This window comes from Periplaneta americana, chromosome 9 (assembly GCF_040183065.1).
Source record: "Periplaneta americana isolate PAMFEO1 chromosome 9, P.americana_PAMFEO1_priV1, whole genome shotgun sequence".
Classification (NCBI taxonomy): domain Eukaryota; kingdom Metazoa; phylum Arthropoda; class Insecta; order Blattodea; family Blattidae; genus Periplaneta; species Periplaneta americana.
The window spans coordinates 82,866,090-82,884,674 of NC_091125.1; the positions used below are offsets into that span (position 1 = coordinate 82,866,090).

The following is an 18,585-nucleotide window of genomic DNA, read 5'->3' on the forward strand; positions in this document are numbered from 1 at the left end:
CTAAGTTGACACAGCGGTGGCCTACAATGACACAGGATCCGAGTTCATACCTCGATGATGGTGAAGTTCTATTGCATAAAATATCTTTCCCAAAGCCTTCTTAGAATTGTACTATATTACAAAAGTAGGTTAAGTTATTTTACGACGCTGTATCAACATCTTAGGTTATTTAGTGTCTGAATGAGATGAAGGTGATAATGCCGGTGAAATGAGTCCGAGGTCCAGCACCGAAAGGTACCCAGCATTTGCTCAAATTGGGTTGAGGGAAAACCCCGGATAAAACCTCAACCAAGTAACTTGCCCCGACCGGGATTCGAACCGGGCTACCTGGTTTCGCGACCAGAAGCGCTAACCGTTACTCCACAGGTGTTACAAAATATCTGTAGATGCAATAACTAATGTTTGTGTCACTATGAAAATTATCTCTAAATAACTTGAAAACGATTAGAGATATCTCGAAACAGATTGCACATTTTTTTTTTTTTCAGAAAATTTCACATGATTTTGAGTACGTACATGACCGTCTTTCCATTTCAAATTTCAAAGTTTCATTCAAAATGGCGGATTTTGAGATAGCTGAGGGCTAGAATCGAATGTATCACCATTTGGTCTTACAAATATTGGTAACATCTATAGTAATCGAAAATCAAGCATATGGAAAATATTTATATGATTCCAGGCTTTTTATTCACTCTGTATATCAAAACAAATCAGTCCTCAACGAGGAGCGCGGTGTGTAAGACATGAGTGAGAGAGAGCCTACTAACGTAGCAAAGCGAAATAGTGTACGCAAATAGTTTTGCAGTGAATACAAAGTGAGGTGAAATAACTGATTATAATGGATCCCACAAGCTTAAGCGGGAACATCGACATTTTTAACAAAAAGTTAGAAGATCTACAAAAGGAGAACAATATGTTGTATGTATGTATTTATTTACACTGCAAATGGGCAAGCACCCGGTGACAGTTACACAATATAAACAATACACAATACAGTTATACAATACACAATACAATAAGAATACACTATACATTTTAACACAATAATTACAATTAATAATAAAACATAAAATACCTAATTTTACAATACAACCTACAAATGTATAGGCCCTACATAAGTTTCAATAGTCTTTCACTTTAGTCTCATCTCACTCACTGTAGTGGCACTATGACGCATTTCACTGACACTATAGAACACATTTCATTGACGCTATAAATTATCACTGATCGGAACTATTCACTGCATTGTAAAACCATAACTTCACTGACTCACCTCGCTTCACTGATACAACAGTTCAAATAAGTCAAATAATTACACCCTTATGCATACTTATAAACAGAACTACATTTAAGCTAAACATTTCTAGTTTAAGGCCTTCTTACACGCTATTTTTAAATAATTTACAATTCAAACCAAGGGAGTAACTCGTCAGGCTAAGTAAATACATGTCACCTTAAAAAATTAAATGTTAAATATCACCATAATTTTAATTTGCACTTTATACACAACTTTTAAAGTTATTCTTGAATATCCTCAAGGAAGGACAGCCCTCAAAGACCGCTGCAGGTAGGTCATTCCAATCATTTGAAAAGAAGGTAAGATTCTTAGAAGAAGAGAAAAGGAAGAACAATGCATTTTTTTTCTTATCGATAGAAGAGCAAGGAAAAAACAGTCATGGAAAACACACGAAGTGTCAGTGAATGTATGTTGGGATTGGTTAGAAATAGTTATTGGAAATGTACCAAGTGAAGGAAGTTTATAGGTTGGGGAGGGGTAATAACAGGCCTATTTCGGTCAGGCTGGAGAACTTGATGATTAAGAAGATGATTATGTGTAATAAGAAACCATTAAAAGACACTAATATTAGTATAGAGGAGGATTTTGAGTACGCTGTGCACTGTTCCATCGTTCCTTGGCAAATAATCATGTAACGCTGCATAAATGGCACAGTTTCGGCAAAATAACAACAGATAATAGCACCTTCTTTGGCCTACAATATTTCTGTAGCGCGTATTTTAAAATCGCCCGTTTCCCTGGCGAACCCTGTACACCGGCTACCCATAGTCATAATTAGAGACAGGATTTCCATTCTATATCAATTCATAAAAAAGGCATGCATTCAAGTACTATCAAGTGCTTTTTAAGTATGCGCAATTGATGAAATAAAACCTATAAAAATTTGAATTGATATCAATGTTGCTATTCTATTCTAAACACTGCATTTATTTCACGACAGCCATAATAATAAAGTGAAAGTGTTTTACTAGCTGAAACGAAAACGGCCGGCATTCAGCACATCTTCTGCAAATAAAGCAATTAATATATTTTCTGAAATATATTACGATAAGGATGCTTATCTCTTCATTGCAGCAATCATAGAAGACTGTTTTCCCATCCGTTCTAATGCATTCCTTCGCTTTAATGCACTGCGCTGTAAGTTCATTTATTGCACCTCGATCTGGAGCCGTAACAACACTTCACACAATCACATTCAGTATCACACACTATTCTGAAAATATACTGTTCAACCCATAGCTACAGGCAGGAGTCAAATTAATTCCACTTCATTTAATTGTTGTGATTGTTTGCGATTGACAGTATTTCCTCTTCTTTCTACGCCTTCTCAGTACCTTCAGACTAAACCTTTGTCAGTTCGCAGGAGAAATTCAATTGTTAACATATTAAGGCTATTAGCAATTTAACTGCTGTAAAGTTGGGGCTCGCTGTGTAAATCAATTTGACGATCACGAGGATAGCAGTAAAATACCCATTTAAACTTTTAAAAATGAAATTATAAGAAATATTAAACAAAAATACATGCATTATACATGTATTATGCTTGTCTCCAAAAGAGGCCCAAATATTATGCAAACATGCAAAAAAAAAAAAAAACTATACATATACTTGGAATTAAGAATTATTGAAATGGGAATACATTAAATTTGAGTAATGCGCTGAGTTTGCAGTGAAAGACCTACCCTTAGGCAGAACACTAAATGAATGAATGATTGCTACTGGAGCTAAATGACAGCTGTGAACATCTATACTAATAATAAATCTGTAGCCGAAATTTTTCTGGTAATTTTCGATTTTCCAAAAATAATTGGTCCTAACATATATAATTAACCACCCTGAAATCGAAAATAGCTTTTTTGAAATTTTTGTTTGTCTGTCTGTCTGTCTGTATGTTTGTTACCTTTTCACGCGATAATGGCTGAACGGATTTCGATGAAAAATGGAATATAAATTAAGTTCGTTGTAACTTAGATTTTAGGCCATATGGCATTCAAAATACATAATTTAAAAGGGGGGTTATAAGGGGGCCTGAATTAAATAAATCGAAATATCTCGCTTATTATTGATTTTTGTGAAAAATGTTACATGACAAACGTTTCTTTAAAGATAATTTGCGATAAGTTTTATTCCTTCAAAAATTTTGATAGGACTGATATTTAATGAGATAAATGAGTTTTAAAATTAAAATAACTGCCATCTAAGGTCGTGTAATGAATTAAAAAACAAATGACTTCGTCTATAAGGGGCCTTGGACAGCAACAATCGAAAGCTACGAAAGATAGCCTACAGAGAATGTTTCTATGTTTGTATGAAGTAATATCGGAAGCTAAATTAACCGATTTGTATAATTAATTATTATTTCACCATTGGAAAGTGTAGTTTCTTTAGATGGACATAATGCTATAATGTTATTACAGTAACTTCTGATATGATATAATATAATATAATATAATATATAATATAATATAATATAATATAATATAATATAATATAATATAATATAATATAATATAATATAATATAATATAATATAATATAATATAATATAATATAATATAATATGTAATATTATATAATATAATTTAAGTTATTTGAAGGGTTCAGAACCATAGTGGGCCAAATGCCATTTAGTGAATACGTAGAAAACAAGGGTTAAAATTAAGTTATTACCATAATTCAATGGAAACCTATAACAAGTAAAATAAAATATACACAGTAAATCTAAATTATGTCAATCTTCATTAAACTATGGTCGCATGTAATAAAAATTAAGAAACAGGTTAAAGGAATTGTCATTGCACCAAATGAGTGTCCCAGGACCAAAATGATTGCATTTTAATTATTTGGATGCAATTTAAATTAAGTAACATATTAAACGATTTATCCTTCTATCAAACACGAATTTTCCCTGGATCAAACGTCCTATTTCAATTATGTAATTACTTTATATTTATTTCTAACGGGTGCAGCGGAGCTCACGGGTACGGCTAGTTATGGAATAAAGATAAATTCCAACAAGACGATGACCATGGTCATAGGAAGAAAAGTAAAGAATGTAAACTTGCGAATTCTAAATGAGGCAGTAGAGCAAGTGGACAGCTTCATATACTTGGGGTGTACTATAAGCAGTAACATGAGCTGCTGCCAAGAAGTCAAAAGGAGAATAGCAATGGCAAAGGAAGCTTTCAATAGAAAAAGGAGCATATTCTGCGGACCTTTGGAGAAAGAACAAACGAAGATACTACTCTGTATACTAGATGTCTTTGGAGCAGATAAAAACAAGTTTTAAAAGGTGTTCCTTATTTTTGGTTTACAAGACCAATATTTTTATTAAATTATTAAAACCAATGAAAATTATCTTTTCTTCTCTAATAGAAATACAAATATAATTAAATACAGAAAAATTAACCAAAATTACAAATACAATTCACACGATACTACATGTCTGTGTATGAATTAAGTGACCAACTACCTTCATACAACGAAAAGTGAAAATTAAAGTAATGTGTCTTTGAACATACTTTCTTGCATCAGTCGCTAGTTGTACTGCTGTCGTCTGCTCATACACCGCACAGATGCTAGACGCAATAGAACTGTAGTAGTGGACGCGTCTCTGAATACCGTCTCGTAACCAGGATATGCACGCGCTAGTGTCTACAACGCTCTCAGCTAATGACCCGCCAATCAATGGGAGCGCAGCGATAACATGTGATGCATCGAGAACCTTGTTATTGTCTGCTCCAAAGACATCTGGTATAGAGTGTAGTGAAGTGCTTTGTGTGGAGTGTAGCACTGATGTGATAGAAACATAGACATTACGATTAAATGAAGAGAAGCGACTAGAAGCGTTTTAAATGTGGATATGGAGAAGACTGGAACGTGTGAAGTGGACAGACGGAAAAAGAAACGTAGCTGTGTTGGAAAAAGTGGATGAAGAAAGAATGATGCTGAAACTGATCTGAAAGAGGAAAAGGAATTGGCTGGGTCACTGGCTGAGAAGAAAATGTCGACTGAAGTATACAATGGAAGGAATGGTTAACGGGAGAAGAGTTCGGGGCAGAAGAAGCTATCAGATGACAGACGACATTAAGATATATTGAACATATGAGGATACAAAGAGGAAGGCAAAAATAGGAAAGACTTGAGAATGCTGGGTTTGCATTGAAAGACCTGCCCTTGAGCAGAACTCTATGAATGAATGAAGTATGTTGATTGCATTTGGATGAATAGACTCTGTCTCTCTAGTCATAATCCATGCTATTAATATTGCGTTCTGGGGGAAGTATGATAGTATCGTAAAAGGGCAATGTGAACAACACGTCATCACTGCTAATTTTGACAATAATATCTAATAGTCTCTCTATTTCCTTTGTTGCAGAAACGTCTTCGCGGGGTGCTGGTGAGCGTTGGCTGCCTGGCTGGCACCCTCTGCGCATTGCTGCAGCTCCGTCTGTACCTGATGGGCACACGAACTCCAGTATTCGCCACGGCCGACAATCCAACCGCACGCTGTCCTTCCGCTTACACTCGCTTCCTCACCTTTGCGTATCTCCCAGTATTCAACTTTGGCCTCTTGTTGTGGCCGAGATGGCTCAGCTTCGACTGGTCCATGGATGCCATTCCGAGAATAACTTCCTTGTTCGACCCTCGGAGCACCGTTACTCTTCTGTTCTATTATCTGCTCTATCGGATCACTAGGAGGGCATTTAGAAAGCTAACTTTCTCCCAAAATCACCTCCAACAGCAGCAGCAGAAACCGCAGTTATACCACAGGCCGCGAAGACATTCTCACAGAAGAACAGCACATGTCAGCGCAGCCAATATTGCCTCCAAGCCTCACGTCTCCCCAGCGCCCCTGGTACACACCGGAGATATCACGAAAGCTACGTCATCTTCCCCTTGCCCGGTGTGTCGTCATAGCCTTCTAGATCATCATTCTGCTCTCTGCCGAAATAATAACAACAACAATACAATTCCAATGCTTGGGACTTCATCGGCACCGTGCTGCTGTAGTAACGCAGTTGCAAAATTCTCTCACCAGGCGGCTGTAGTTGACGGCGATGCTAAGAAAAATGTCCAGCCTCCGAGACTGAGGTTTACAGGAAAGGTGTACTTGAGTAACTCTGAAGTGCTCCTTCTGTCCTTGGCCTTCATAGCTGTCCCCTTTCTTCCGGCCACCAACGTTTTCTTCTACGTCGGTTTCGTCGTCGCGGAACGCGTTCTGTATATCCCTAGTATCGGTTATTGTCTTCTGATTGGACTCGGGTGCCACGTGATTCATTCGAGGACCAATAAGAGTCTTGTGTTGGTGTGTGTCGCGCTTCTTTTGGCTGCGTTTAGCGTCAGGACTGTACAGAGGAATCGCGACTGGATGGATGAAGAGAGTCTCTACCGTTCGGGAATTCCCATCAATCCACCAAAATGTGAGTGATTTTTCATTCTTATCAGTTTAATTATAAGAGTTCTGAAACTTATGCTAAGTTACTGTTTGCCACAAACAACAAACAAAATTCCATACCTGATGTTATGAAATACGAAGTAATTATAGGTTTATGTAAATGCATAAATTTGCTCCTCACTTATGCCTATATTAATTGACTTACAAAACATAAAATAAATTATTTATTGAATATACTTCAATATACAAATTTTATAATTATTATATGAAATCAAGATCGTTAATATACTAGAAAGAAACACAAAGAAATTGTGTTAATACGGGGTAGGATATTTATGATTTACATGCAAGAAACTGGACGATCTAAAGTGAAGAAATGTTAGAAGATATTAAGGAAAGAAGCAATAAGTTTGTCCATTATTTTGAACTCATGCATAAATTGAGATAACTATTCCAACATGACACAAAAGAAAGGAAAATTCTTAAATAATCCGATCTTGAACTCGGCATTTTTATATTATCAATCACATTTCTATCCACTTAGGTACCACGACTACATGACGAAAGTGGGAATACAGCTATATGAAATAAGCAAGCGTCTTACTATGACTGTCCCTGCCAGTAAATGGAAAAATTTTAAGCATTGTATAGTTTGCCTCTGCTATTATTTCGTTTCACATCATTAATTTCCATCCTAAACATTATCATAAAATTAGTAATCTTAAGTGTCTATGCTGCATTTGTAAGCTTGTTCTGTACCGTGAAAGTCACAATTTAGATTACACTGCATTGGAACTAAAAGGTGGCCAGCAATGGTAACCTTGACGTATTGCACAAACGATTAAACAGAACACATTACATAATTTTGTATACTTAATTCAGCCCATTTTACAAGGGATATTCATAAAGTAACTTCCGTTTATTTTTTACAAGTCTGTGAATGACGTTACATTATTGTGTTACAATACGTTGGAAAGTATACACTCTACTTTATTTTACCACATAGTTTCCAGTCACATTGAGACACTTGTAGCGTTTGACGAGCTTTGAAATTCCCCAATCGTAGAATTCGGCAGCCTACGACTGAAGCCAACCTACGACGCTGGCTTTCAACTCTTCGTCATCGTCAAAGCGCTTCGAGCCAAGCCACGTCTTCATGTGTATGAAGAGATGGTAATCGCTAGGCGCCAAACCTGGACGATAGGGAGGGTGATCCAATACTTCCCAGTTGAACTCTTGCAGTTTGGTCGCAGTACGACGCGCTGAATGGGGCCGGGGGTTATCGTGCAAGAAAATCACCCCAGAACTCAACATGCCACGACTTTTGTTTTGAATGGCCCTTTTCAGGTTTGTTAGTGTGTTACAGTAACGCTCAACGTTAATTGTGACATTCCTCTCCAAGAACACTCCACTAGCAAAATTCCTTTTCTGTCCCAGAAGACTGTTGCCATGAGTTTCCTCGTGGAAAGTGTCTGACGACACTTTGTGTGTCTTTTCGGCGAGTGAGTATGGCCCCACTGCATTGATTGAAGGTTTGTTTCTGCATTCACATACCGCACTCAAGTCTCATTTCCTGTCACAATCTGATCGAGAAAAGCATCACCTTCTCTTTCGTAACGCTCAAGAAAGGACAATGCTGCTCCCATCCGCTGAGCCTTTTGTTGCTCAGAAAGGAGTTTAGACACCCATCTGGCAGAAAGTTCCGGTAGCCCAAATCTTCGATAATCACTTTATACAGAAGAGAACGACTAATCTGTAGAAAATCCTCACTAAGCTCCGACATGGTGAACCTGCGGCTTGCTCTAACCTTTCGTCAACCAAACGAATCAGATCTGCATGACGATACTCGGTCGAGCACTTCTCTCTCTATAATGGACATTGGTTCGCCAATTTTTGAACATACCGCACCATTGTCTTACACCACCTTCACTCATTTCGTCTGGCCCATAAACTTCACAAAGTTGGCGATGGATTTCACTAGCTTTACAGTTTTTGGCCACAAGAAATCTTATTACAGAGACACGACCTTGACTCTACCGCTGCTCGACGCGTACTGCTTCAAGGTACACTCCACTGCAAGAGCGGCGCCACTGTCTCTGTTGTTACGCACACTATATGAAATCGGAAGTTTCTTTATGAATAGCCCTCGTATATTCTTACACACAAAAGGATGATGTAGAATACAAAGAGAGAATACTATACAGGATAGAAGTGATATAACTGTGCAGATTGATGGGGACAATAGAATACATTAAAATAAAAACCTATTATGCGTTTTATAATTAAGTGCACCGTTCATTAGAAAATTAGGCTTAAAATCTGCATAGTTTGGCAACAGCGCATCGCAGACTCACTTACGAATATTCTTGTATCATGAAAATATGTTTCTTTATTTTGTAAAGATAAAACAAGGAGCTGGACAAAGGTTTTCTCTCTTACCAGCTCGTATATGATAACAATGTCACAAGAATGTGACAACTTTAACCCTTAAATTCACAAAGTATCCTACAGGATACACCAGGCTAATAGGCTATAAGTTTATGCTATAATTTTAATAGAACAATAGAAAAAAATTGGTAGGAAAATTAAATTTAACCAAAACTTCATAATACTATAATACTTGTAGGCGTTTCATTGTCAAAATAAAATCAGTGGTTCAATGAACTTGTAAACATTTATATGGTTAAGTACTTTTTATCCCTTGTGGCAGCTCACGAATGGTGAGAAGATTTCAAAATTATGTATAAAATATAGACATTGCGAAAGTTGTTTTCTTTGCAGTCCGACACGGTTTAATAAACTGGTGTGAGAAATGAAGTTTTGCCAATTAAAGGTTAACACGTAATTCTGTATAACTACAATCGCTTGGAAATTACTTCCTTATTAAATGATACACAACAATGCCTCATATAAAGTGAAAATATACATAAAATTTGTCAAAATAACCGAGATACGACGATTTTCCCACTTAAATATTTCTAAGCGTGTTTACCTTTATAAAGGTGATATAAAAGTTATAACCAAATTAATAATGCGTTTGCGTATACACAAACACTCCCAAAAATAATATACACTTATGAAAAGAAATTTGTATTGGGCCTAGAGAATAGAAAATTAGATGTTCTTTTCGTAGATGACCAGGCAGTTATAACTTCTAATGAAGAGATAGTCTGTAGATAACTATTTTTGAGTTAGGCAATGTTGTTGCTGAACATAACTTATAAAAAGGAATATTAACAAAAAATTTTAATATCCTGTTTTCTTTTCGTGGGAAGAATGCAACAATGGAAAAAAAAAGAGTTTTTAATATATTTCAATTGAACAAATAGTGAATTTTGGTTATTTTGAGGCATTAATGGGCAATGAAAGAAGAAAGAATGTAAACAAAAATTAAAAGTGTTTCAACATGTATGTGGTAGGATTAAAAGTATATTGAGAAAAAAAAATACTAGAAGAAACTCATTTTGAAGTTTATAAAGTTTCAGCTGTTGCAGTTCTTTTATGTAGCTGTGAATGTTGAACTTTCAATAAAGATTTAATAACACAACTTCAGTTAGCAGAAAATAAATTTTTGACATACGTGCCAGAATAACACTTTTGGATCAGCAAAAAAAAAAAAAATTAAGGTATCTGCATAGAATAAAATGAAAGTCTATTTTGAATCCTGCGTACACTACTTTTAACACTTGAATATAATTAATTGATTAACTAGTGAACTTACTCGTGTTAATTATGTAAGATTTGTGCGACTTACAGCTGTTTCAGTGCTTCACGCACCATCCTCAGAGCCTAGTAGATCACGGTGTCATCTCGAACTTCTCAGCCGTTATGTGGGTGTGTTTGATTGTTGAAAGGTGTTGAAGAGTGGAGTCAAATAGTGTGTGTGTACTGAAATTGATCTGTGTGTTGAGAATTTGATCGGGATGTGTTTTAGTATGTTTAGTGTTTTTGTAGAACCAAAAACTCAACACACTAGAACAATACGAAATATACAAACACTAAAACACACCCCGATCAAATTCTCAACACACAGATCAATTTCAGTACACATACACTATTTGACTCCACTCTTCAACACCTTTCAACAATCAAACACACCCACATAACAGACAGAGAAGTTCGAGATGACGCCATGATCTAGTAAGCTCTGAGGATGGTGCGTGAAGCACTGAAACAGCTGTAAGCCGCACAAATCTTACATAATTAACACGAGTAAGTCCACTAGTTAATCAATTCAAATGAAAGTATTTAGTTTTAACATTGAGATAAAATAGTACAGAAGACAATGGCACGACTATGCCAGCAGAATACACGAAGGAAGACTGCGGTACAGAATCTTAAACTATACACACCAACAAGTACGAGTTACGGGACGACCAATTAAAGAATGGAGCCAACAATTACAATAGGAGGTGGAATAGGTCGCTAATTAACTAAATTATGATGATGATGATGATGATGATGATGATGGTGGTGGTGATGATGATGATGATGATGATGATGATGATGATGATGATGGTGGTGGTGGTGGTGGTGATGATGATGATGATGATGATGATGATGATGATGATGATGATGATGATGATTTTGTGTATGATAAAACAATGCATATTGAATTATTAGAATTATGTGCCATTTCGAAGTACTGTACACCTGTTTGTCGAAGCGAACACCTAACAAATAATTATGGTGTCGGAATTCTGATCTACTAAAATGTTAACGCGCAAAAATATAGATCCACACTTAAAATATTTCCAGTTCTCAATAAAGATCAGTAATGAAGAATATTACTGTCTTCCCTCAAAAGCCCTCAAATTAAGGAATGAATCCTTAGTAAGAATATGAAAACGTTCACAAGTGTGGTCTCCACCTCTCGGTTTCTTTTCTGCTCGGCGGTTAATCAAGATGAAGGAATTCAGGCGAAATTAGCTAAGTGAATTGATTTAGTGGAGTCTTATTAATTTTCTCTGGATTTACGAGGGGGTAGAACTGTTTGATTTGACAAAGGAGAAGTTAAGAGCGTGGTGAAGACTTTAAAAAGTTTCAGTTACTCAACAACTTTCACGATCAAGTACGAACCTCATTCTTTCAATTATTATTGCTATATTATTATGATCCTTATCATAATGATTATCATCATTACTATTATTATCATTATCATAATCGTTATCATCATTATCATTATTACTTACTTACAAATGGCTTTTAAGAAACCCGAAGGTTCATTGCCGCCCTCACATAAGCCCGCCATCGGTCCCTGTCCTGTGCAAGATTAATCCAGTCTCATCATCATATCCCACCTCCTTCAAATCCATTTTAATATTATCTTCCCACCTATGTATCGGCCTCCCCAAAGATCTATTTCCCTCCGGTCTCCCAAGTAACACTCTATATGCATTTCTGGATTCGCCCATATGTGCTACATGTCCTGCACATCTCAAACGTCTGGATTTAATTAATGTTCCTAATTTTATTATTATTATTATTATTATTATTATTATTATTATTATTATTATTATTATTATATCCGTTAGGGAGTGATTTTAATGAGGTCAGACCATACAGGTTCGTAGGTAGTCAGTTTGAGTTAAAAAAATCAGATAATCCTATAACAATATTACACATTAAGGTCCGTTCACATCTACAGACAATGAACGTGCCAGACGTGTAGCGTGGCAGACAAGACAAATATTCTTTAGTGCATTATGTATACAGGAGCGTTCATATCTAGCGTAGTGTAGCCCCAGACACGTACAGGCCATTCAGTATCTCGTGAAACCTACCTGTGCGTAAGGGGAAAGAGAGGTGGACTTGGAAGTTTCTCTCCCTCACTATACTTCCACTTGCAAGTAGTTAGCTCGCTTACCCCCACTATAAAGTTCTTACTATGAGCTACGGCGCACATAAGCATTTGGTTTCAAAAGATTACGAATGATCTATACAGACCAAATAAGTTACATGGTATAGTGTCTGCCACACTACGCATTTGGTACGTTCAGTATCTGTAGATGTGAAGGAACTTTTATTCTTGACATTACACATTCCTATTCACATAACGCAGATGAGCTATTTTTCTCTTTTGCAATCATATTACAGTGTGTTACCGGTTGTATCTTTAAGATAATTTTGTAGATAACAACATTTTATTTTTCTTCTTAAGTTAACAATTAAAGTATTTCGGAACATGTATTATTTAGCTTTCGAGTGTTAAATATTATAGTACCTGGTTAACTAGTTTCAGCCTGTTATGGGCCATCTTCAGAACTGGTTGGTGCTGGTCTTGGCGCCTTTTGTTTGCGTTTCCTGTAGGGGTGTGTTTGTGTAGTGTAATGTGTAGTCAAAGAATGTGTGTGTTCTGAAATTGAGTTGTGTGTTGAGATTTTCATTTGGATTTCACAACACACACACTACACAAACACACCCCCATAGGAAACGCAAACAAAATGCGCCAAGACCAGCACCAACCAGTTCTGAAGATGGCCCATAATAGGTTGAAACTAGTTAACCAGGTACTATAATATTTAACACGTGAAAGCTATATAATGCATATTCCGAAGTGATACAGTGTTAAAAGTTGTGTAATCAAGATGTATTTAAAGTATTGTTTTTCGATCTTTCACAGATGTTGCAACTCAGTGATAACATTGCTGTTTGACTAAGTTGCAACATATATAATTAAGCACATACCATTCACCTTCCTTATCAGTTATTCTTATTACTATGCCAGGCTTCTTGGATCATATTATGTTCTAACTGGATTTTGTCGGTTGATTTCGAATTACTGTTACCTATCTATTATGTTCATTTTTGGTAAGAAAGTTCGCTTAGGTTTATAAGATATTACAACTTATCTATGTTACTTTCACAATATTGCAAAAGATCGGTGAAACAATTTGATCATCATTCCTTTTATTTGTTCCAATAGTAAAATTACAAATTATGATATTAGGTATTTTGTAGCTGAACATTTACTTTTATAAATCCGCGAAATAGAGATTTACTCAAATGCTGGGTGTATTCTGTACTCCATTTGGTATGATGATGATGATGATGATGATGATGATGATAATGATAATAATAATAATAATAATAATAATAATAATAATAATAATAATAATAAATTTCATCTATCCACTCAATGGTCATAAAATGAAGTAATCATTTCCTTTTTCATTAATTGTTACATATGTCGTTTTTGGTTTTCTTGAGCAGGAATACTTACAATACTCTAACAAAATTATATTTCATAAATTAACTGAACATACAATCTCCATACAGTGTACTGATTATATTTAAGACACTTTCATTAGCGTGGAAATTAAGTTGCCTCGAACTATTCTCGCATCTTTACCGCACTGTAGCAACTGATGCTATAAAAAGTTCAGTTGGAGACTGCCACATCGAGACACAAATGTCTGTAGGGTTTGGCGTTACGATTTTGCTACAACGACTGCACAATTCTACTTCTCCAGAAGCAATTTGCCATATTGTGTATTGTAAAAAATCTCGCAAAGTACCTTTGTTTTAGATTATGTTTGTTTTAGTTGTGAAAAAAGTTTCGGGAACTTGTACTGAAAGTTGGAAACATTGCTGTATTGCCAACGGATGAAAAGTTCTGAGGTGTTTTATTTTCTTATACATCTTCAATTGTTTTTATTCAGGTGTTTGGTAAAGTTTCAAGAATTGATGCTCTTGAATTCATCTTGAAACTGTAGAAGCAGAAAAGAGATAGGGGTCTTTTATTGAGACAGAATACACACAGCAAACATGACCCTCGAGATGCCGGCTTTCTATTTTCTCCAAATGATAAAGTCCACAGGAAAGGAAAAACACTGAACCAAGTTTTGAGCGTAAGAAAAGGACATTGTCAAATTTCTTATCTACAAAAATAACACAATTGTTCCTTATTCTATTGTAATTCTACTTGAACAAATAATATTGTCTCGAAGGCTAATGAGTAAACTGACATTGTTTCGTGTAATAAAGAAAAATTTTACACAGGCAACCTGAATTTCCTCTTCCAAGGAGACCTAAATATAGGTATTCTTATAAAGGTTTACATCTATCATTCTGCACCTCATCTATAGCGATTAGACAGGTAGTTTAAGAAACCAGAAAAACTGCATACTTAGCATTTATTGCATTTAGTAGCATTTCCTCGTCTTTAAGTACTATTCATGTAATTGACAAGGTCAGTACATAGTTAAAAATAAATTACATATTAATATTATATGATCCTCTGATTGAGGTTCTGGTTGATATGTATCTCTACTATCAAGGAATACATCTCACTTGACGATATGTGTCAGAAGAAGAACAATTGTTTGCATGCATCTGATGTCTGATTAGTGTAACATGTAGCTAATCGGCGATGTATGCAATGGAGGGGAAAAGGAACTGGCCACCCTACTCCATTATCTCTTATCCCAGTTGCCTCATAAGTGGTGCTTTTTGGTATCACTTGTAAGGTTCAGACCTGTCTTCGGACAGTTGACTAAACAGCAACAATATTATATGAATTAAAATTAAAAAAAAATTAATCAGTGAAATAAAAAGGATGCTTTACCAACTATATGTATACACTAATTTCAAAACTTTTACTATTTATATGTTTTAAATTTTGAGGAAATTTATTATAAAATTCAGGTCCAAGATACAAGTAAATACATATGGGTTTTGTTCAATACAAAATAAGGCATATTTACATTTAGTTTCGATATGGTATTTTAATGGTGTATGTCACATCTTCAATAAAAATGTTCTGAAGAATCATGTATAAAGACTAAGACATATAATATTATAAAGATCATAAGTAGTCAAAATAATTAAACTGGCAAACCAAGATCAACGTGTGGTGTATAGTAAGACTTCGTTATTACCTTAAGTATTTTATTTTGTGATAGAAGGATTTCATTAATCTTGCTAATACCTCCCCAAAGAATTAATTCATATTTTATAAGTGATTAAAAAAATCAAAATGTATACTTTTCACGTAGGAAGGAGAAATAGAATCTCTTAAATTTCGAATTAAATAAACAACTTTAGATAATCTATTCTTCAAATAATTAACATCTGTTACTCAAGTTAGTTGACTATCAACATGAACACCCATAAATTTTCATAACTCTGTCAAATGGTTATTAAATCACAAAAGCCTTACAAAATTAATAAAAGAGTAGCGCTTTAATTTGCTGCTTAAAAATTATTTACAATATTTCCCAAGAACATTCAGCATTTATGACTAATCATTTTTATCCTCGCCTGGGATAGAGGGCCAGCTACCAGTCTATTCATAAGTTAATATTATAGATTTATTAATTTGTCCTACAGAATATCTGTAATATTGACAATTGGATACACGTCAACATATATGCCTAACTTGGAGTCAGGCCACAAAGGGAAACAATGAAGGAGGGGGATTCGGTCCGGTGCTGTGGATTGAATTCGGCGTAGCTCAGTGGTCAGCGCTTGGTACGTAGAACCAAGGACCTGGATTCGATCCCCGGCGCCCGAGCGAATTTTTCTCCTCAAATATTAATTAAATATTAATTAATCAATATTCATAAGTTACCATGAAGTTGTCAGGAATGTATTGTACACGTCCTCAACTTACTGTAATTAATTGGGCATTTTCCTTCATACGATTTCTTTCCTGTGAAAGAGATGACAGACGTTTTAGCCAATTTAAAATGGTAAACTACCAATCCATCAAACACTGAAAAGCTTTTACCACATCAGGAAAGTTTTTGTTGAATTGGAACAATTTTATTATAATATTTTTGATATGTTAAAATCCACTTTAGCACCTCTTCAGATTTTTTTCCTAAAGACTCGGTTACCAAAGTCGTCGTTTTCTTGAAATATTGTTTCTACCGTTCTTGTAGTCAACGGAAAAGTTTTCTTCATGTAGTATTCATGTAAACATAAACCTAGTGCTAGATTCTGCCATCATGTGTGCATATTCAACTGGCGAGTAGAAGCGATCAGTTCTCCTAAGGTACCGGTACCTCTTAATTATGCCAAAATTGCGGTCGCAAGAAAGAAATTAATCTTTCGGATTGGATATTACTGTCGGATTGGATATTACTGAAGAATCACTTCCTTCATTGATATTTTTCATGTTGGCAGTAATTATAACCTCAATCAAATGTCAATAATCATGTAGGCCTAAAGCTTGATCTGTGTCACACAACTCCCGCTAGGTTTGACAGGTGTATTTGTTTTGAAAAGGGTAGACGTCTCTGGCTAATGTCCTTTTCAAATTAGACATCATATTCAATGGCTTCTTGTGTACTTTGCTACTGATTGATGTCCCTTTGATATAAAACAATAGCACTAGACCTTTAGAATGCAGTATCACGCTTAAGTCAATTTACATAAAATAGTGATTGAGGCCCTTTTCAAACCAATGATTCAGTTGTAAATTGATGTGATTATAATTTTATAATTATGATTACATTATCGATGTTAGTGCAGACGATAGTGATGATCATAATGACAGGCCTGATGATGATGATGATAATAATAGTAATAATAATAATAATAATAATAATAATAATAATAATAATAATAATAAAACTTTTCATTTATTTTTATTTTACTTTATTTGACACATTTTGGCCTACAAAAAGAAACAGCTATTATGAAAGACTCAAATTTCAAAGATTAAAATTTACCGTATTAAAATGAACTACTTGAAAGAGGGCACGTCGCCCCTGCAAGTATAGATATTTCACCGGTCTGTAACGACACGAATACGAAACCAGAGGTCTCTGCGGTGCACCACGAAGTTTGGTCGAACCAAGTGTTAATCTGATATGCATAAGTTATTAAAGGAGTTAATTTGATTTTTTTTTATTTTCGTACAAAAGTTTTATTAGTTTTTAAAGTATAGATTTCACACCGCATTACTAGAGGAAGCCCTGTTGAGCCTGCAGAAAATGTTACTGTGGTCGTACACCACTCTCCGCCTCCCCACCAAACCTCTATGCAAGATGTTGTACTCGCTTGATGAAAATCTCTCGTCCGTGCGATGGTTCCAACTTTGACTACACGCGGCAGCACCAGTTTGTACAAAACTTTGCGGCAGCGAAGATCACTTCATGAATTATGGAGAGATCTATCCACAGACTTTCTCAAAGTCTTCACCTCTCTCCTCTCTCCCAACCTAGTTTCCCTCCCTCTCTCTCTGTTTTTTAACCATCTTTGATGACGGAACGCTCATCTGTTGAAGAAGAAGCATCATTGACAAATCAGAGGAAACTCGTGCAGACAGAAAAAAATATATATATCAAGGGGACCGCGGGGAATGAAAATGTTTGCCTTTAAGGAAACTTGATGATTCCGCCCTTCATCCAGACTTGTGTTCCTTCAATCTTTCACCACAAGACTGATGGGAGGAGAATCTTCTATGTTCTAGTTAAAGTAGTTCACAAAAAACCCAAGCGTTACGTTGTGGAGAAATTCTTGAGCTTAGTCTTTTGACAGATGTGGTCAGGCGCTTTCGTTTTTAAGTTCGGAACATGGGCAGAACAAACTCTGAATATAAATACGGTGCATTAATTTGTTCTAGTTTTCTATGTCATTAATATCTTCCGTTCACTAACTCAATTATTCATTTTTGCTTTCTTCAACAATCTCACCTTGTATCTTTTTAATTTTTTATAATCCCTTCATTTTTCTCACCCTGTCTTTCTTGAAATTTATTATAATTTTTTTTCTTTCTTAAACTATTTTGTTAAGTTTTTCGTGTAGTTTAACAGTAATTAATTCCTAATACTTTTTTCATTCATTCAATTACTTACCCCTAAAGATTTTTCCTATTTCAGTTTTCTTCCTCATTTCTTTCTTTTTTCTATTTAATATATTTCATACTTTCACGCTTTTATAG

The 18,585-nt window shown here is 35.3% G+C and overlaps 1 protein-coding gene across 1 annotated transcript in view; it reads left to right on the forward strand.

Annotated features, from left to right (window-relative positions):
• The window catches only part of Tmtc2 (Transmembrane O-mannosyltransferase targeting cadherins 2), a 1,115,694-nt gene that overhangs the window by 591,471 nt on the left and 505,638 nt on the right, over nucleotides 1-18,585 (forward strand). Inside the window, exon 3 of the mRNA XM_069834199.1 lies at nucleotides 5,676-6,720. Within this exon, the coding sequence (XP_069690300.1) occupies nucleotides 5,676-6,720 (1,045 nt within the window). The remainder of the gene's footprint in view (nucleotides 1-5,675; nucleotides 6,721-18,585) is intronic.